The 22,313-nt window shown below is 39.2% G+C and overlaps 1 protein-coding gene across 2 annotated transcripts in view; it reads right to left on the reverse strand.

The window, feature by feature from the left end:
* Positions 1 to 3,530: 3,530 nt before the first annotated feature.
* sncaip.S (synuclein alpha interacting protein S homeolog) overlaps positions 3,531 to 22,313 on the reverse strand; it is a 149,375-nt gene continuing 130,592 nt past the window's right edge. Inside the window, exons 11-13 of one of the 2 annotated variants that reach the window (XM_018244288.2) lie at positions 18,252 to 19,290; positions 15,677 to 15,753; positions 3,531 to 3,978 (exon numbers count right to left, since the gene is read on the reverse strand). In XM_018244288.2, the coding sequence (XP_018099777.1) occupies positions 3,894 to 3,978; positions 15,677 to 15,753; positions 18,252 to 19,290 (1,201 nt within the window). In that variant the 3' untranslated portion in view covers positions 3,531 to 3,893. The remainder of the gene's footprint in view (positions 3,979 to 15,676; positions 15,754 to 18,251; positions 19,291 to 22,313) is intronic. The other variant, XM_018244289.2, reaches the window with a different exon arrangement.

Genomic DNA, 22,313 nt, shown 5'->3' on the forward strand with positions numbered 1-22,313 from the left:
AGAGACAACTGTGAGAAAAATAAGCCGAACAATGATTTCCACTGACATATTCGGACTGTAAAATTGCAATTATTACTGTCTTTAAATGGAGGATTGAGCTTTAGCTAAGGTTTTCTCAAGGCTTAGTTATTCCATGTGGGAAAATCCGTTTAACGATCCCTTTGTGTGTAGAAGATACCATTGCAACGTGTTCCTAGAGAGTTTTGAGTTTGGGTATTAAATAGAACCGAAATGTTGAAATATTTTATGTGGACAGTAATCATTAACAAAAATGCAAACATGAAACTCAACAAATAATCATGTACTGTACATAAATCCAAATGAAACTTGTCAGCACTCCAAAGTAACTTCCAAAATAACATTGTTTCATTGCATATTAATCAGCACCATCAGTGCAATGTTTTGGCTCCTGATTGGGGCCTTTCTTGGGAACATATAAAATGGGTTTGTTTACAGTTGTCCAACCTCAAATACAATCCGTCTAGGAAGTATTTTGGAACTTTCCTAATGTGATATGCCTGTGTGCTTTCATTCATTAACACAACTCAGTTGAAATTTGGTGTTTGTTAGGAGAAACCAGAGGCTTATGAAGGTCTATCACCTCTGCACATGGCTTTTCATGTTGAACTGGAAGCTGCTACTGGTCTGGGTTATAAACATTGTACGACGTGACACAGCATTGCTGGAAGGGATAATAAAGTTATAGAAAATTTCTACTCAACCAGGTCAAAAACAGCACAAGTTTAAAACACACATTACAATAAGCTTTATAAAAGGTGAAGGCATTCAACCTGAGCTCGGTGTTGAGTTTTTCCTGAGATTTTTCTGTCATTTATCAATTTTCTCACTTTTTTTTAACCTAAACATCTCAGGAGCTCAGTGCTGATGAGATTCATTCCAACCAATGGGCAAGGCAGCTCGGGTTGACACCTTTTTGTCCTTTAACCAGATAGGGGGGTCAGTTGATGTCAGGGACGGAGCTGATGATACAGAGGTAGCTTGATGATGCAGGTGTGGAATCCATTATCCGGAATCCCATTATCCAGAACACTCCGAATTACGGAAAGGCCGTCTCCCATAAACTCCATTTTATCCAAATTTCTAAAAATGATTTCCTTAATCTCTGTAATAATAAAATGGTACCTTGTACTTGATCCAAACTATGATATTATTAAATCGTATTTCAAGCAAATCCAGCCTATTGGGTTTATTTAATGTTTACGTGATTTTCTAGTAGGCTTAAGGTATGACGATCCAAATTACGGAAAGATCTGTTATCTGGAAAACCCCAGGTCCCAAGCATTCTGGATAACAGGTCCCATACCTGTACCAAGAGGCAGGGCTAAGAAGCTGCAACCTGTGATTGGCTGACAGCAGCATCAATCAGTGCAGAATCTGAAATCTGGATAGGAATGTTTAAACCAGACTGCCTGGTTCAAAATTGGGACACGTGGCAATCCTAAAATCAGCATTTTTAGAGAATTATTGAATTGCGTTAGTAAATCCGTTCAGTAGAAATCTATGGGATGTTTGCTTTTACCAAAATATTGATGAATATTATAATGTTTTACTTCCTTTAGCCCCTTCCTTATGGCTATATAATCATTCTGCATGTTGCCAGACCTAAGAAGAAGCCAGAAATGCAATATCTATAGTGCGGACATTTAAGTACTTGAGAGCTGACATCTACATCAGGTTAAGTGTCTAATGCAGTGATAGTCAACGTCTTAGCAACATTGCAGGCCTGTTATTCTATATAAAACATTTCTGGGCCAGATTATAGTGATAATGTCCTACAAAGTATACTGTGATGAAAAGCTATAACAGGCATCCCTGTTGTAATGAAATTAGGGATGTATCGAATCCAGGATTCAGTTCAGAATTCGGCCAGGATTCGGCCTTTTTAAGATGGATTCGGACTGAATCCTTGTGCATGGCAGAACCAAATCCGAATTTGCATATGTAAATTAGGTATGGGAAGGGAAATGTTGTGACTTTTTGTCACAAAACAAGGAAGTAAAAAACATTTTCCACACCTTTTCCTTTCCCACCCCTAATTTACATATGCAAATTAGGATTCGGTTCGGTATTCGCCCGAATCTTTTACAAACGAATCCCAAAAAGTGGATTCGGTGCATCCCTAAATGAAATACAGTAGGTGTTGACGTAAAACACTTGCTTTCACTACACAACAGACAATGATGTCTTTGAAGGTTTTTATTCATCAGGGTCATTATGTATCTAGTAGTGGTAAATCTAAATCATCTGAACCTGCTGATTGCCCTTTATTCCCTCATTTATTCTACAGCTAAACTGAGTGGGAGGGAATTCCCCATCATATTGTAAAATTGCTAAAATCCAGCCATTCACACAAGACCTTTTAATAACTGCCTCAGCAAGTTTCATGGCAGCATAGTGATTGTATAATGATAGTTGTTGATTAAAGGAGAAGAAAAGCTCCAATCAATGGAGGGGTGCAAAATGTTAGGCCACCCCTCAAGGATTTCCATGACTTACCTGATACCCCAGGCTGGTGCTGCTGTTAGCAGAAAACTGCACCGGTCTGGGGTACTTGCAAGCAAGCAATCCTCTTCATCTCTTCTTCTTTCTTCAAAAACCAGTGGCCAATGCATGCACAGCAGAGTGCCTCTCTTGTTAAAGTCCAGCTAACTTAACTGCACATGTACACCTGCTTGAAGAAATAAGGGAGGAAGAGGAAGAAGAACCCTGGGCCAGTGCCGTTTTTTTGCAAATAAGGAGCATCAGCCTGGGGTAAGTGAATAGACTCCTTGGGGGTTGCCCTAACATTTGGCCCCGCCAAAAGATCGGACCTTCTTCTTTAAAGGGCATGTAAAGCCAAAAAATAAAATCCCATTTTTACTTTCTTTAATGAAAAAGATACCTATCTCCAATATACTTTAATTTAAAAATGCTTACTGTTTTTATAAGAAACCTGACTGAATACAGTGAAATTCTCCCTTCATTTACTGCTGTGGATAGGAATTGTCAGACGGTCCCTAACTGCTGAGCAGGGAAACAATCATACTTATGAACAGCAGGGGGAGCCCCCGCATTACTTACCAGCCATGCAGAACTCAAGCAGCTTTGTTTATGACGATCCCTAAGCAGCCCAGACCACACTGAGCATGTGCACTTAGTCTTAGTCTTGCAAAGATGTTTAACAAAGTTACAAGATGGTGACCCTCTGTAGCCAACTTTGAAAGCATTAATTATTTGTTTGATTAGGCTTGTGGTGCAGTAAGTTCATGTTTATATTTAGTATACAAAATACAGCATTTCTAGCCTTATTCTATTTTAGACTTTACATGCCCTTTAAGGGTGATGGCACAGGGAGCTACTTGAGGCTCTGTACCCCTTTTTCCAGTAGCCCAAATAAGCTCCCCATTAACTTGAATATACAGTAAACTGCCTGAAAACAGCTTACGACTACTAGATAACACACAAATAAATACTGGCGGCCTCCATATTTTTTAAGCTTGGCTGTTGTTGGTCATCAGCAAGAAAGTACGTTTGGTTAATTTCTTTTTTTATTAGGTGGGTTTTATGGTGCCACAGCAAAAGATCCAACTTTGTTGTCAGTAATAAATACAAAACAAACTGGTACAAAAAAAATCAATATACAAGAAAATGCATCTAATGGTCTAAATGTCTCTCCAGGCAATCAATCTAGTTCATGCAGTTATTACAGTATAGAAAAGGGGTTGCAGTCCTTAGGAAAGTTGAGTATATCATATGAAAAAGTGCCCACAGTAAATCAACTCTTTTCTTCATCGACTTGCAAAAATAAAGGCAGTAGAAATGTAAGGCATCGGTATGCGGTTGCTGGTAAGCTCTTGCGCTACAAGCCTGGCATGTCTTGTCATCAGGGACCTTTAGAGGAAGAATTCTTTCATCTCTTCTTCTTTTCTGTTCATATCATCAAGAAACATCTTCAATGTTCTGTCTATCATATTAGGCCTGGAAAGGACAAGGAATAAATTACTGACACTGTCTCTTAGTCCATAAGTAATAGCAGCAGCACATGGCCCTATAATATCCTATAAAGCATCTTTATGGTCGGCAGTGCAGTAAGTAGGGGTGGTTTATAGCATTTCTAGTATTTTTAACCAGCAGCCAAAGACAGTAAGTTTTTATTGTGACTTGACATCCCCTAAATAAACATTTTCATACACATTATTCGGTTGCTACTTATTCCTTTTTCACCTGAACATTGTGGTTTTTTGAAGGGCTGCCCAGATCAAAACTGGATTCTCCTAGATTCACGCGGCAATCTGGCAAGTGCTGATTGTCACTCAATAGCCCTGCCCCATGATGTTACCCGGTCAGCTCCGTGAGGTCACCGACTGAAGGCTCTTTTTTGCATTTTTAATTACCCTTAGATTCTATAAAAACATTACTGGTTCTGCCTACACTGTCAGGATGCCCACAAGCTTCTTATAACCTCCCATTGTTCATCTATTGGGTTTATAATGTACAGGTATAGGATCCCTTATCTAGAAACCCATTATTCAGAAAACTCAGCATTATAGGAAGGCCATCTCCCATGTCCAACAAATAATTCACATTTTTTAAAAATAATTTCCTTTTTCACGGTAATAATCAATTAGTAATGGTACTAGTAATGGTAACTAAGCTGCATACATCAATATTGGTGGCAAAACAACCCTGTTAGGTCTATATAATGTAGACTTAGGGTATAAAGATTCAAATTAAAAAAGGCCCCTTATCCAGAATACCCTAGGTCCCAAGCTTTCCAGATAACAGGTCCCATTACAATAACCCAGATGGGGCTATTCAAAAGTTAAATAAAGGGGTGGTGCTATGACATCATTAGGCATTTATAAACCCTTTTGAAATGTACTTTAATTTTTACATTGGTGTCTCATTGTTGATGCCGCCTGTATATTACACTGTATAGATGCTCACTGGCGCAGCAGCCGTAAGACAGAGTTACTGAGCCAAAAACCTGAAATAAATGAGAGCAAATGTGCTACTAAGAACCCTGCAATACCTTGCAATTAAATATCAAGACATATCTCTATGTTGAATTTGTTGCTCTGGAATGAAGTTATAGCTGAGTTTTTAAGTAACATCTGCTACACACTGGCTCAGTCTTTCTCCAGTTTATTCCAGGTGGGCTGTTATCTCTTTTTTTTAAAGGTGGTCAGTTATATTTGTATTTGCAGAGAGCAGGCTGATATCCGGCACAAGCGATTCCTACGAGTCCCTAACAATAAGAAAGCCTGTACTTCTCTACTGTCTGGGCTCTGTGTATCATTTAATAGCTGACAATACTTCCATACCGGACACACATTATTCATTTCGTTCTGGCTGCCTCTAGAAATAACAAGTGGAAGCGCATACACAGATGTCTCTTTGGTTTTTCTGTAACAATGATGGATAACGCATTGAAAGTACACCAAACCCATTAAAATGTCACGTTTACATGTTTTCTGAGTTCATCCAAGACTTTTTGGGCAGCCCAGAGTGTGTTTGTGAGAAAGAACATTTTAGGGCAGTTTTGTTTGTACACTAAATAAATCTGAGGTTGGGAGAGGAAAAAATCCATCAAAGATGTGCCTCTGTTTTAGGGGCCTTTCCACTGTAAGGCAAGGTTACAGCAGATTTATTAACATGCCCAAAATGTGCTATACAGGTATGGGATATGTTATCCGGAAACTCATTATCCAGAAAGCTCTGAATTATAGAAAGGCCGTCACCCATAGACTCCATTTTATACAAATAATCCAATTTAAAAAATAAATAAATAAATAAAACAGTATCTTGTACTTGATCCCTAATAAGGTATAATTAACCCTTATTGGAAGCAGAACCAGTCTATTGGGTTTATTTAATACTTACAAGATTTTTTAATTTGATTTATTATTATTATTATAGATATTTTATAGATATATATTAAATATCTATCTATCTATCTATCTATCTATCTATCTATCTATCTATCTATCTATCTATCTATCTATCTATCTATCTATCTATCTTCTTTATATGCAGGAGCTACAGTATTGCTTGGCTACAGTCTTCCTAATATGCAGCAGCTGTGCAATTGCGTTTAGTGGTCACCCTTTATTGTCATTCATAGCGAATGGCTCACAGCGAGCAGTGTGGTACCTTCTAAACTCTAGGCAGCAACAAAGGAAAGTTCTGTGCATACAATGGGTTTAAACCAGACAGAGTCTAAGCACCATGCAGAGAGGTCAGTTATGAACATGCTGAGGACACGGCACAAAATGAACCTCCATGTTGCTGGCATGCTGTATCTCTCTGCACACTGCAAACACAAGGCAGAAGCACCACACAAAGTATCAGCCATTCCCAATTCAGATGATTACTAAACCTACCCCTTCTGCCTACCTTTAATATAGTTAGAACTTAAAGGAGGCTATGTTTGGTGATAAGGAATCCTGCTTCAAGTGTCACAATAAAGGTTGCATATGTCTGGGCACAATCCTCTTAATAGAAGACCAAGCATGCTATGAAATTATACCATTGGTGGTGTTGGCAGCCCATACCCTTCTTATATGGCAACAACTCCCTTGGCTTCCTCATAGATTGTATAGACTAGAAATACAATACTGTACTGCTGTGGCCTTTAACCCAAACATGAACTTAGTACCTTTGCCATACTTATTCCGTGTATATATAGAGAAACATAACTATAATGAAACAACGTTCTATAAAGGCTCCTATCTTAAAACAACTGCAATAAAATCCTGAAAGCTTGCAGGAGGCCAATAGCAACAAATCTTAAAGGAAGCGAGGGGTTCTTTCATTTTTTTTCTTCCTAAGATTTGCAGTTTGGCATATGGTGGATTTGGCCACTATTTTTTAAAAGTTGTTCACTGTGGCAGCCAGCTGATCCTACAAAGTGACAAGTACGTTTCTTTTAAATGTGTTAAAAAGTCCAATCATCACTCTCTGTGCAGGGAAACAGATGTCGGCAGGATTACGTGGTATGCCCCATGCAAGGTTCAGCGCAGACTAATGTTGTACAAATAAAGACTAAAATTAGAGAGGAAGTCATTAAGCTGCAAAGTGACGTTTTTTGTTTCTTTAATCCTGTATAGAAATGAATGAATTGGAGGGACCACTCCAATTACTCTACCTGTAGCCTCAACTTACTAAACACATATACAACCAGTCTTCAGCCCTCGTCTGTATCCATTTTTATTCATTGGCACATCCAACAGTTTGCAGGACCATAGAGGCCACTACAGCAGGGAGTCCATAATATAATAAAGTACTTAATAAATACATAAGTACATAATAAAGTACTTCCGATTGTAAAATATATAGTGGATAATGTACCCCCTACTGTAGTTTATAAAGATATTATAAGTCACCGAGGAGTTATGTGACTATATAAAAGCACGAGGCCGCAGGCCGAGTGCTGTTATACAGGTCACATAACTCCGAGGTGATTTCTGATATCTTTATAAATTTAAGTAGGGGGTACATTATGCATTATAATCTACAGTTTTTGCATGTCTTACATCCTGGCTGTCTATTAACCCTGTTTGTTTCCCCTGTGTGTGTTCACCTTATTTAATGTTGTTTTTTTTGTGTTTGCCTGTACTCCCTTGTTTGTTCCTTTTATTTGTATTCCATTTGATTTTGTTTAGCTTTTTTTAGTTTTACCTGCCATGGGTGAGATCATCAGCTCTGCCTTTAATGGAGCATGAGGAAAAGCAACACGAGTGAGACTGGACACGTAGGATGGGAGGGGCAGCTGAATATGAGAGGGAGAGAGAGATTTTGCCATGGTGGGAGGGGGAGCGAGTGACACTGTGAGGAGGAGAAAGAGCTATAAAGAAGGCATAGGACAACGCATGCAGCAAAGGTATTTGTGCGCAGCATGTACTAAAATGCGTTCCGTAGGAGAGGCATCATGGGTGGGCGGAGAAAAACAGGAAACCGGAGACGGAGGGGCTGGGAGAGAGAGACCTGAAAGTAAATTAAGGGCGACGATAGTTGAGAGGGACAGAAGCAGCGCGCCTGTAAAGTAAGAGAGTTATGTGTGGAAGACAGGTGGGAGGGGGTTACAAATGGAGAGAACGCTGTAGGGATAGTGCAGCAGCTGCAAGTGCTGTCACTTTAAGCTTATAAACGGCGCGTTCTGCAAGATCCCTAGCGAATTCTGATGCCAGAACGCGTCGTTTATAGGGATATAATTTACAGTCTGGTCCCATAGGGAAATGACCAGACTGTAGATTATATAGTGAATAAAGTACCCCCTCTTGTAAAATATAAGGATATTATAAGTTACCGAGGAGTTTCATGATCATTTTATACAGGTCATGGAACTCGAGGTGACTTCTTTAATCCTCATATTTTGCAACAGGGGGTACTTTATTTATTATGATACACAAGTTTCAGTGAGTCATGTGACACATTATATCACTAAGCACTGATTATAAATGGTGACATCACTAAGAACCATTTATAAGGATATAATTTATTCTTGTGTATCATAATGTAAGAATATGAGAGAACATTAAAAAATATAAAGAGGCAGACTTTTCACTAGCGCTGCCACCCGCAGAGACATCGCCAATTTACTAACAGGCGCAGAGGCCAATTCGCTAGTGAACGGGACCGTCGCTAGTGGTCATTCACACTCTATCGCCAGGCAAGTTTTCGCTATGGCGAACGAATGTTACTCCACAAATTCACTAAAATGCAGATTTTACTGAACATTACCCCTTTCGCCAGAGTTGGCTTCGCCACCTCAGACCAGGCGAAGTGCTATAAAGCAGCTAGATCTTCCTCAATCTTCTGTCACTTACATCATATGCTGTGAGCTGAAAATGCATCAAAGTTCAAAAAACGCTGACGACTTTTCCTTTTTTTGAAGCAGAATTGCCTGCTAAAGTCTTGACTTAAACTTTTTTTGTCGAACCGGTTTTCTCCAGACATTTCATAACATATGGAACATTCATTTTACAGTGGGCTCATGTGTAGGGCATTAAATTTACTCTCTTGTCTTTATTAAGGTTCCCTGGACATGTATAAGAAAAAGAGGTAACTTCAAGCATTTGCACCATTTATAATAAAGACGTCCATACAACTTTAAATTACCCGCTGTATGCAAATTGACCTAAATGCAAGATCCCTAGCGAATTTTCGCTAGTTACAAACAAACACTAGCGCATCTTCACTAAGAAATGCTTGCACATAAATGGTATGCAGACAGCGGAAAATAGTTGCAGTTTGTCATGTTTTCTTTACCCACACTGCAACATGCTTTCCAAGAATTACAATTGAACCCACAGCAGTTTGAAGTGGAACCATGGATAAATTGGCACCGCTTTTATTTGCAAGGGAAGTGATGGGACATAGGGTTACAATTTCTTTCAATTGTGTGTGATTCAACTGGTGCAATATGAGGATTCCTATAGGGGTAATATACAATGGGAGCCCTGTAGCTGGTCGAGGCATGTGTTAGGTACAGGGCTTTCTCATGCCTTGCTTTTCATGCACCAAAGTGGGCACATTCAGTGGGCTTAAAGGAGAACTAAACCCTAAAAATGAGTATGGCTAAAAATGCCATATTTTATATACTGAACTTACTGCCCCAGCCTAAAGTTTCAGCTTGTCAATAGCAGCAATGATCCAGGACTTCAAACTTGTCACAGGGGGTCACCGTCTTGGAAAGTGTCTGTGACACTCACATGCTCAGTGGGCTCTGAGCAGCTGTTGAGAAGCTAAGCTTAGGGGTCGTTGCAAATTATCAAGCAGAAAATAAGGTTGGCCTATCATATATGCTGATGCTACAGGGCTGATTATTAAATTCTGATGCTAATTGCACTGGTCTCTGTGCTGCCATGTAGTAATTATCCGTAATAATTACTAATCAGCCTTATATTGTGACATTTCTATTCTAGGTGTACTGTATATTGTCTGTATATTGGAGTCAGTCCCTAAGCTCAGTAAGTGACAGCAGCACAGAGCATGTGCAGTGAATCAGCAGAAAAGAAGATGGGGAGCTACTGGGGCATCTTTGGAGGCATAGATCTTCCCTGCTAAAGGGCTTTGATTGCCTGGGGCTGGTACAGAAGCCCAAAATATAATGTACAACATTTATAGCTACTTCTTTAATTTAATTTTTCTTGTCCTTTAAGTAATGGCTTATAGCTTCTGATATAACTGACCATAATTCATGTGAATGAGATAGGGACCTTAGATTGTAAGATCCACTAGGGCAGGGACTGATGTGAATGATAAATCATTTCTGTATAGTGTTGCAGAATATGTTGGCACTATATAAATAAAGGAAATAAATTGTAATAATAATTGTAATAATAATAAATCCTGATCAAACTAATCTAAAGAGGATATAAAAATACAGCAATTCCTCCCATGATTAACACCCCACCTAAATCAATAAAATGCTCCTAGTATTGCTGTTAGTATTTATTTCCATTTTGATAGAATTGCTTAAATGCCAATGGCTATTGTTATATTTAAATTCCAGCAAATCTAATGAGTTGTGGTCACATTCCTGCATTCCAAGGCGTTTTAAAAAAAAAAAACGCTTAAAATAAAACCAGAGCATTTGTGTTAAATATTCTCACTCTCCACACCCAAGAATGCTGCAGTCCATTCGGGTTATTATTTGCAGGCACTCCTTATTTGTGAAGTAAACGGCAATTAGCAGAGTGTGTGGGCGCATGGCACAAATTAATTTTTATGCAATATGATTTTCATTTGTTTTAATAGTTCCTTTTAACAATGGAGTTAACATCCTAGGGATAAACATGCTGGGCGGTCACTGTCTAGACACTTCTTTCTTGATCTGGCGAATGTACCAAACATAAAGGCTATTATTCAACACATCTGATGGGTTGGATGTAAAAAAGGAACCATTTATAAACCACCATCTTGTTTTTTACTCTTTCCACCCTGAAATAGTTATATAGGATGCACCCAAGAATATTTTAACATCAGCCTCATAGATTCACTCTCACAACAGCAGTTTCTCTCCCCCCACCTCTTAACTGTCAGACCTGTTTATAGAAAGCATCTCAGATAAATATGAGAAGGTTCATCTAAATCCTCTGCACCTCGGAGCTAATCCCAAATATAGGGAAATCAAAGTAGAGTAAAAATTGTAAAAAGCCAGGGATGCACCAAATCCACTTTAATTTTTATTTGGCAGAATACTGAATTCCCCACAAAGTGTCCACCTGAATCACAAACTCAATCCAATTCCTAATTTGCATACGCAAGTTATTCGAATCCCAGCAGAAAAAAAGGCCCATGCAAAAAGTTATTCATTTTCATAGTCATATGACCTAAAGTCACATGATTTTAAATGAACAGGAACAGCAAAAAAATTGTATTCTGTGCTTTTTCTAGTTTTTCAGCTTTGAATGGCTGCCCCCATGGCTACACAGCAGCTTGTTTATATAAACGATAGTATTGTTTCTACAAACAGAGTGCAGCGCAACATTACATTATATTTTCATTATATTTCTTTTTTTGATGTCACTGTTCCTTTAAGGGTTTGGATTCAGTTCAGCCAGGCACTTGGATTCAGCCAAATCTGAATCCTGAACCAGTTTGGTGCATCCCTATAAATGAAACATGATATTTACAAAAAAACTAAAGACAGGATGAATTTATAACTGGTGATGAGCAAATTTGTTGTGTTTTGCAAAACTGTGGAAACATTTGCGAAACATGAAAATGTGCAAAATAATGTATTTTTTTCTCTGTTTTTCTCAGTTTTTTTCTCCCCCAGCTTGTTTATATGAACTATAGTAGTGTTTCTGAAGCAAACACATCAGTTTTACCAGTGCAGGGCAGTAGTTCATGATATTTTCATTACTTTAAAAAAATTTTTTGGTGTTATTGTTCCTTTAACCTGGGGTCAAAACTACTGTAAATGTAATAAAATCTTATTCCACAGAGGTCAAAATAAACACAAAGGGCAAAACCAATTCAAGAGAAAATATAACCCTGTTATTATTATGAGCTCAACTCAGTTCACGTAAAAAGACATACATAATCTGAACTTCCAAAAATATAAATAAATCATTTTTTTAAACAGATATACCTGATTCCACAGACTGAAAGGAAGCCGTGTTATTTGCGTGAACCACTTCCCAACCCCCCTTAGGCTCACAGTCTAATGCAGGGGTCCCCAACCTTTTTTACTCGTGAGACACATTTAAATGTCAAAAAGAGTTGGGGAGCAACACAAGCATGAAAAAGTCCTTGGGGATGTCAAATAAGGGCTGTTATTGGCTGTTTGGTAGCCCCTATTTGGACTGACAGGCTCTGTTTGACAGTGTACCTGGTTTTTATGCAACCAAAACTTGCCTCTAAACCAGGAATTCAAAAGTAAGCATCTGCTTTGACGCCACTGAGAGCAACATCCAAGGGGTTGGTGTACAACATGTTACTCGCCAGCTACTGGTTGGGGACCACTGGTTTAATGCAACCCCTCTCTTGCCTTGCTCCATTGTCAGGTGATTAATTCTGGAACTTGCGTTCAGTTTCCAGAGAATTTGTGCTCTGCCCACCATGGTAAGTAGAGATACTTTAAGTCCCACATCACTTAAAAATAAAAAATATATATTAAAGCAATACCGACATGTTCCTATAAAAATCACAAGAACGTGTCCATATCAAGGAGGTGCTGCACACTGAATAGTCTCCACTAAAGCCCCTCTCAAAGCCCCCCCCAGCCCCACAAACCGTTGTGAAGTCGACCCTCTGACATTGCTAATGGATCTTCTGTGTTTTCATTTTGTAATCAGTCTATGGAAGGATCGCGCCGCCCCCAGCCCAGCGTCACTGAACAACGCAGAAGATCATTTAGCAGTGTCGCAGAGTTTAGCAGGGTCGGCTTAATGAAGGTCAGCTTTTAGAGAAAACTATTCGGCGTGCAGCACCTCCTTGATATGGACATGTTCCTATGATTTTTATAGTAATGTGTCAGTATCGCTTTAAGCACTTGGTTCTGTACAGGCCTAGCGAGAAAGGCTGAAAAAAAAGAGAAAAGCACAATGATCGAGTTCTGTAGCTGGTGTGTTGGCTGCCAGTTGGAACGCACAAGCACATGCTAAGCAAGTCGTCCTTTCCAAAGCAGGAAGAGAGTTTTCGTATATTAAAGAGAATTCAATTTCATTCTTGCTCTACACGGGAAGTCATTAAAGATATGCAGTCTGTTTCCTCTATTAAGAGTGGATAATAAAATGGCAAATGTATGGTAATGTTGGGCTTTATTTATAACTAATTATTTCACATAGGAAAATCAAACAATAATAATGTAAAACTTAGTTTCACTACAAAGTGGTATTGGATTTGCTATAAAAGATTCTGTATTAGGAGCAAAGCTCTAAACGTGACTAAAGGCACATTAGTTGCTGGCATAACAAACGTATAAAAAGCCTTGCCTTTATATTTGAATGAAAATCGGAAAAGCGAATCTCTATACGACATAAGGCTAATGGCACATAATGGCATTTTTTTAAAGAAGATAATATTCTACAATAATCAGGGTTCATTGGGCAGGCGTATATTAGTTACCTGAGTATAAGCATTTACTGCAGTTTGTTTTTTCCAAAATGCCATTGGCAAGTGACTATGCAGCTTATATGACACAAGTGCAGGATCCCTAAGGGCCCAGTCAAATTCAACTAGCTGCACGGGTTGTGCTGCACTCTGCACATTATGTCAGCTTAAAAATCCTGCACAATGGAGACATCCATGTTTTCCTGCCTGCCATAGGAGAGATGTTAAATAGAGTGCCTGTGTCTGCCACCACTCCCTAACTTGTCTGTCTGTATATTGTGCAAGTTAGGAAATGGTTGGGGGCAGGAGGAATGATGCTTTTGTACCTCTACCTCTCCATGCTCATGTACAGTATATAGTGCTTCTGAATGCTGCCAATGAGTATTCATGTAGGAAACAGCAGGTTTTACAGCACAGACACCCGACAACAATTCAGTTGTTAATGGGCTGTTATGGCTATTCTTGCCAGAGTTTGGCTGCCATCTTGGAAATGGCTTCATGTGCCAGCTATTGACAAAACCCCATGTTGCCATTATGTGTTAACACTCAATTCATGGCAGGTCTCACCTTCATTTTTTACCCAAGGATTTTACATTACGTGGTTTGGTATTTTGATGCTGCTATTGGCCTATTTACAAACATGGCTCAATTTACTAAAGGGCGAATTGTTTCCATCGACTGCTTCGCACACTTCGCCAGGTGCAAATTCGTTACCACTACACTAATTCCCTATAATGCGAAGTTGCGTCCTGGGTGCCGAACTCTGGCGACTTTTCACTAGCGTTACTTCTTCAGTGTGAGCATTTCATAGTGAAGATTCGCTAGCGTTCATCTATGCCTAGCGAAAAGTCGTTAGTGATCTTACCCTTAGGTCCATTTGAACAACTTTTGAATTAAAGTCGTATGGAGGTCTATATTAGAGATGTTGGTGCAAATGCTTGAAGCAGACACTTTTTATTACAAATGTCCAAGGAACCTTAATAAAGACAAAAGAGATCATATAATGCCCTAGACATGAGCCCACTGTAAAATGAATGTTCCATTGCCCTCATATGACTGGGGAAAAATGTTAACCAAAAAAAGTTCAAGTTAGGACTTTTGCAGGCAATTCCTCTTAAAAAAAGGAAAAAGTCACAAGCATTTTTTCATCTTTAATGCATTTTCGGCAGACAGGATATGATGGAAGTGACATAAGATTGAGGCAGATGTAGGTTCATTTTAGTAGTTTGCCTGGTCTGAGGTGGTGAACTCAACTCTGGCGAAAGAGGTAAAGTTCAGTAAAATCCGCACTTTAGTAAATTTGTGGAGCAACTACCATTCGCCTGAGCGATAGAGTGCGAACGAACGCTAGCGACGGTCTCTTTTGCTAGCGAATTGTCATCTGCGCCTGTTAGTGAATTGTTGATGTCCCTGCGGATGTCAAGTTGCTAGCGTTAGCCACTTTGCCCTTTAGTAGATCTGTGCGATCTAGGCACACGGCTTGTGATACATATGGCATATAGACCCAGCCATACTGCTTTTCATTGGTTGTAGTGCCCTGAAATTCGCATCTGCATCCGTCTTGTTTGCAGCTTTGCCATTTTAAAAGGGGAAGGAGACATTTTGCCCCCCGAGTTTATCCTGCTAATGGAACCAAGAAGTGGCAAACTGACCTGCTTGGGTGGCAATGTCTCAACATTTGAGGAAAGAGAATCCTGCGACTCCTTCATTCATGTTGATGGACTTGAGAACACAGAGAAACCTGCCGCTTGCACAGCACTGACTTGATAATGTGGAGGTGATTTTCCCACACATGGCAGGAAATTTACTTTCCATTCACATCATCTGCTAAATGACTTGTGCTCAGCAGAGACCTCGAGCGATGCCAAGATGTACTATGCAGCGAGTCGGATTTATGAGTGTGACTTCCCTTTTATATGAAAAGAGCCAGAGTAGCCAATTCTGCTCCGCTAGAGCTGTCAGCAAGAAATAACTGCTGATATATGTTTTTAATTGAAATAGGCAGATCTATTTGATGTTACTGCAAAATTTACATCCAAGCTTGGAAGCTTAAAGAAGCAAAAACGCATAGAAAATATAGGAGCCCCCCACGTTCATCGGTGCCAACACATACCATGCAGCAGTATTAGGAGAAAGGTCCTCAAGCAGAGCCATAGGAGAGGAAAGACTGGCACAGCAGGTGTATGATTCCTAAGGGAATTGCACACAGAGATGAGTACATGCAGCATGCACAATGCATTCCATATAACATACATGCAAAGTGGCATGTGGCCAATGGAGAAAATCTAGAAACTGAAACCGAGATGATAGCACAAAAAATACTTTTTTTTATGTTTATTTCCTTTTACATGAATTATCTTTGGAGGTGACATTTTCCCTGAAAATCATTCTCAGTTGACAAATGTGTTGCTTCTAATTTTAGACTTTAGACATTATTATGTATACATTAAAGGAATACTAAATTAATATACTGATGGTCTGCTACAAACTGAAGCAGAGAATTAATGTGCCTGAGGCTGCATATGCAGTGCACCCCCCAAACAGATACTATCATAGTGACATAATCTCCCTTGCTCCTTACTTGCCTAATGATTGGCAGGCTACTCAGCTAATCAGCTGCTGCCATACTGTATATACTAGTAGCTGCCATAGCCGGTACATTAATGGGTGTTTTCAGCAGAATATGGATCAATCAGAAGTGCTGCTTAGGGAACAGGGAAGATTTTTGGATATTTTGGATATTTTAATCCAAGGAAGACTAAAATTTGCATTGTTCATGGAAGGGAAATCTTTCAGCTCAGTAATGGTGGCAAATACAAAAAGGGACAGATTATTTGAAGCTTTAGGGTAGGACTAGACGGCCAACTTTGATGCGATCCGACGCTGGGCAACAAAACGAGTGCGTCAAGTCAGATGCGACAGGAACAAGGTTAGTAATATAAAGTCGGATAGTGTCGCACCGGTAATCCGACGCGACACAACTGTCGGATGCAAACGCAGCGACACTATCCGACTTTATATTACTTACCTTGTTCCTGTTGCATCCGACTTGATGCACGCGTTTTGTCGCCTAGCTTCGGATCGCATCAAAGTCGGCCATGTAGTCCTACCCTAAAGCAAATGTTCCTCATTGAAATGCTATGTGTGGAATTTATACTGTCAGCTACAATACAGAAGTGATCTGCTAGTGATCATGTACAACTTGTCACTTTTGAGTGCAATGTGGAAATATTCCATCATAAAGAGCAGGCTTAAATTAAGTTATAGGTATACTTTAAATATGCATACCTTTGTCAAAGGTAAGTGTTTCTTTGTGCTTGGGGTAGTTTGACAATTGTTTAATTCTAAGAAAGTATAACCTGAGGCATTTCACTTCAATCTACTGCCAAGAGCAATTCAATGATCACAGCAAGCAACTAAATCTTCAGCATGTAAAGCTCAACAGCTCATGAAGCGTGGGAAATTATTGGAAAAGCCACAAAATAAGGGTGCAGAGTTGGGGATGGTAGTCTGCTACTTGAAAGGAACAGTCCACTGTAAAAATAAAAACTGGGTAAATAGAAAATGTTTTTAATATATTTAGTTAGACAAAAATGTAATGTATAAAGGCTGGAGTGTTTGACATATAATTAACAGTAGTAATATAAAGGCTGGAGTGACTGGATGTCTAACAGAACACTACTTCCTGCTTTTCAGCTCTATCACTCTGAGTTAGTCAATGATTTGAAGGGGGGCCACATGGGACATAACTGTTCAGTGAGTTTGCAATTGATCCTCAGCATTCAGCTCAGATTCAAAAGCAAAACATGACCCTGAAAAGCAGGAAGTAGTGTTCTGGCTATTATATTACACATCCAGTAACTCCAGCCTTTATACATTACATTTTTCGCTAACTAACTATAATAGAAACATTTTTTATTTTGCACAGCCTATCTATTTACCCAGTTTTTATTTTTACAATGAACAATTCTTTCAAGTTATAATAAGACTTAAATATTATATAAAATATTAAAGGAACCACACACAGTCTATATAACATGCAGGCTTATCCCATTTATTGTATTCACCTGTGCATCAATATTTGTCCTGACAAAGGGAGGATCACTCCCCCCAAATGCTGAAGTTCAGGTGGTCACAATTAATGGGGTAAGCTCCTGTGCATGTTATATAGAGTGTGTGCAGCACCTCTATTAATTTGTGTTATAGTGTATGTCACGGCCTACAGTCTAGTGGGGCTCTGCACCACCATTACTAGAGTGTGTGGACTGTAGGTAGTGCAGCCGCATATACAAGGTGGAATGGATAAAATCTTTTTATATAAATGACCTTAGAAATCTATTGAACTCATCCTTATGACAAGCATAAGCCATACTTTTAGATAGATTAGGATGTCGTTGTCACTGGATGAGCTACCAATTAGATACACAAATAATATTAGACAGTATGCCACCCTGGTCTTTATAAGAATAAATAATACAGCTGCAGTGAGAGTTCAGTAGATTTAGTTGCCTTGCAATCAGGCAGGTAAGGCATTTGACGATTTTCACCCATGTAAAAGAAGAAACTTAATGGTGGTTGGCTGCTATTATTGTAAAGCACACTATTACTGAACACAAAGTCATTATGGATTTGCATGGCTATCAGCCACATATAGATACCAAATGCCAGTGCATTTTTGAGTCACTTACTGTTTTGTTTTTTCCCTTTGCTGGGCTTGCGGGATTGGCCTTTGCCTCTGTTGCTTTTCTCCCTAATGAGGTAAAGGAAGATGATGCTTTGGCTGTGTTTGCAGCCTGACAATTATTATTATTGTTCTGGTTGCCACTAAAACTTTCCATAATGGATCTTAATGCCCCAAATGGCCTCTTTTGCTGTTCTCCTGTCTCGCCATTCGATGGGGCCCTTGGCTGAGCTTTGTTGCCTTCTTTCTCTTCATTCAGAACATCCTCAATATGTTCAATCTGCACTACAGGCTCCTCGAACGTTACTCGAAGTTTCAAGTTTTGTGACGTTTTTCGTTTGGAAGATGGTGATTTTAGGGCACTTTTTGGACTAGTAGTCTTTTGAGCAGAACTGCTGTTTGTGGAAGAACTGGATTCGGCTGCTCCTGAGCACTGAGGTATGCTTGACGTCTGGTAGTTGGGTTCATAGTCAGGGTCACTGCTTTCAGATGTCGGGGATGGACTATGACCATCTACAGATTTGGAAGACTTTAACCCAAAAGGAAACCTTCTATTTGTAGTATTTGCCTGAGTATGCTTTTTTATAATTAGCTGCAGATTTTCTGAGTTCTCTACATTTTCTACTATGGGCTGTGGCCTTGGCTTGTCCGATTTTCTCACTACAGGATTCTTCTGATCCTCTGAATTATTAGAGTCCGTGTCAGACTCACTGAGGGATCGTTGCATAAGTTGCCGCAAGCGGGCAAGTTTATATTCTCTCTTTTCTGGGGGGATCCTTTTCCCACTCCGGGGGGCTTGGCCATCTTGGAATTCCAATGACAACTTTTCTGGACTAGAAACATTCTCAGCAATGTCCTTCCCCAGTAACTGGCGCAGGATTTTATCCGACTCATCGTCTAGTGCCCGGCAGCGCAGACGGCTTGGAACAGATGAATTCAACGACTGATAATTGTCATTATAACCATTAAGTTTGCTTTTTTGATTCAACTCCTCTGGGTCAATTGCCTTATACTGGTGATTGGCAGATGCAGGGGAGGATGGTGAGCTGTGACAAAGAGAAAATGTACATCAGGTACATATTTTATAAGAATGAGGTTGCGTTTATACCATTCTTCTCCTAATACAACAGAAAGTGCATATTATATCAGGTCACTTGATGGATGTTAGCGGTGTATTATTTTAGGTTAAATTTGCTGTGACGTTATAAACCCTTATGTGTAGAACTTGTTTTACTTTTGCTTGATGTATTGTCTGTGGTTTGTTCCTACCGGGTTCATTATTTTTATGTGGTCTATTCTACTTGTTGTATTGCTTGCACACTCCATGTTTTTGTGCCTTATCTACTTGCTATATCGTAAATGTTTTTTTCTGCCAGCTGCATTGTTTGTGTGTTGTTTGTTCATTGCTCATTTCTACGTGTTGCATTGGATGTGGTTGACTTTATATTTGTTCCATTGTTTTGTATGGGTTGATGATTCAGATTGTTCTGTTGTTTGCATGTTGTCGATTCTTGTTTATTTTTCACTACTGTTTGTTTCATTCCTTGCAGTTTGTATTTTTCCACTTGTATGTTTTTATTTATCGCATTGTTTGTATTCAATTTGTTTTTGTTGCATCATTTGTATGTGGTTTGTTTGGCCTATTTCATAGCGTTTTGGTACGAGAGACATTTTTGATAACCACTGGCGCTGTCTTTCATTAGCATGAATGCCAGCCTCCTGATGATGGTGGTTCTTGCATCAAAAAAGAACTAATGTACATTTTTAGCCCAAAAACATTTTCCTTTTATGTGAATGGCAGGTGAGAGATGTTTAAGATGTGATTCTGGGGCTGATATACACTGGCATATATATATATATATATATATATATATATACTTTACGGAAGTTTCCATCTCTTTATCTGCCTGATTTTGTATGTTATCTGTATATATGCCTTTCTGTTGTACAATTATGTTGAATATGTTTCCGCTTTATAAATACAGTAGAGCCTCAATTTTACGTTTCTCAGGGGACCAGGAAAAAATGATGTAAAACCCGGGAAAATGTAAATTCAGGGAAATGTGTTAATGTAACTTTTTATTCCAGTACTGAAAGTATATAAGCACAGGGTTTCTGTTTTACTGACATACAATATTTACTGTGTTAATAACAAGGGTTAAGCATTGCAGCATTAATGTTATTGTACGGGGGCATGTGCAAGACTCTCTGTCAGTCACATACACAACCTAAAGCAATAAGTGATTGGTGCAGGACTGTATAAGGGGCAGACTAATTGGAACTGACCATTTACAGACAGAACCATGGCAAAATATACATCTGGTTAGTATTTTAAACCTTTTTATTTCACAAATAATAAAATTCATAGAGGGAAAAAAAAGCAGTTTTTGGGAACATCAGAACAAAATTGTGATGCAAAATGTGGGAAAATAATACTAAAAATCAGGGAAATGCACCCATTGAAATGCATATATAAAAATGTAAAATGTGGGAAAACTCAAAATCAGGGTTCTTAATATTGAGGTTTCACTGTATTATATTAAAATAAAGGGAGGCTTAAAGACCTAACCCAAAGGGGCAAATTTAGTAACCTCTGAAACTTTGCCAGCGACGGCTTTGCTCACAGCGCAACACTTTGACAGGCGTAGATTCGCCAGGACAATGCTAAATTCCAAAGTTGCGTGCACAGCACCGAATGATGGCGAAGTTGTGCTGGCATTACTACCCCAAGCAAAGCGTTGCCTAAAGCTGGCCATAGACGCAAAGATCTGATTGTACGTATCGAGGATTCGTACGATTTTCAGAACGTGTGTGGAGAGTCCCGACATTTTTCGTCCGGCGGAGATCGTTCTTTTGGTCGATCGGACAGGTTAGAACATTTCTGTCGGCTGCCGATAATATCTCTGCGTGTATTGCCGATCGTACGATTTTCAGTGGGAGACTGTCACTAGCTTTGGTTGGACATACAGTAGATATCGTACGATTGCTGTCAGGGGCAGAACATTGCTGATCTGTTCTTTAACTAATCTGACTGGTAAGACTTTGATCTGAATGGTTAGTGGCGGGTCGGGAGATGGGAAAGTCCGATCGTACGATGATTCGTATGATCGGATATTTGCATCTATGGCCAGCTTAATTTGCATACAACGTATATGTTGCAGCAAATACATTACACTACACAAGTCCAGGAAAACTTAATGAAAGAAAATAGAGTTGTTATATTGCCCTACATGAGTCCACTGTATAGTTTATGTGCCATTTGTTAGGAAATGTGCAAGGTGCAAGGTATTTTTTTATTATTATAGAAAAAAGGAAATCGTTTTTTTTAAAAAAAATTGTAATTATGTGATTATAAATGTATAATATTGTCTATGGGACATGGCCATGCCCTAATCTGGAGGGTTCTAGATAATGGGTTTCCGCATAACTAACTCTATACCGTTACATTGTATTGATACTTTTATTTATAGAGACATCTGTGTTATTTGCAATAAAAACACTTTTGTTCAGCTCGATTGCTCCTATTTCTCACTGCTAACTGGCTTCTTCTGTGTAACAAAGCATTTACCTTGTGGTGGGAAGCACATATTCAGCAGCCTGCGTGACCTTCGCTACCTGGCCTATTAGATTTCATGGTAACCATTTCAATTCCTTGCAGAGACCAATGAAATATTAAATTGTGTGCTGGAGTGCGAGACTTCGTCATTCCTAACGCGTGAAACAAATACCCGTAGAACACAAATCCTTTAAGTGAATTTCAAGACGTGAAACTCTAGCTAGTGAAAATGTACACATAATCCAGGGGATTTTTAGGAGGAATCAAAAGTAGTATCAACGTGCCATTTGTGCGTGAACGCCGGGCTATAGTGTGTCACAGTGCAGCTCTTTGTGCTCCATTATTTTAACGGCAGCTGTTGCTGAATTCAAAATCCCAGCCTCAAATGGGCTGCGGAGACTTGTAGTCCAACACTAGCTACATTGAAAATAATCCTACTTAATGATTTAAAGGAAGAGTGTTGCAATGCATAACAGGAACCACACACAACCTTTATAAGAGTATCCTGTGTAG

Source organism: Xenopus laevis, chromosome 1S (assembly GCF_017654675.1).
Source record: "Xenopus laevis strain J_2021 chromosome 1S, Xenopus_laevis_v10.1, whole genome shotgun sequence".
NCBI lineage: Eukaryota > Metazoa > Chordata > Amphibia > Anura > Pipidae > Xenopus > Xenopus laevis.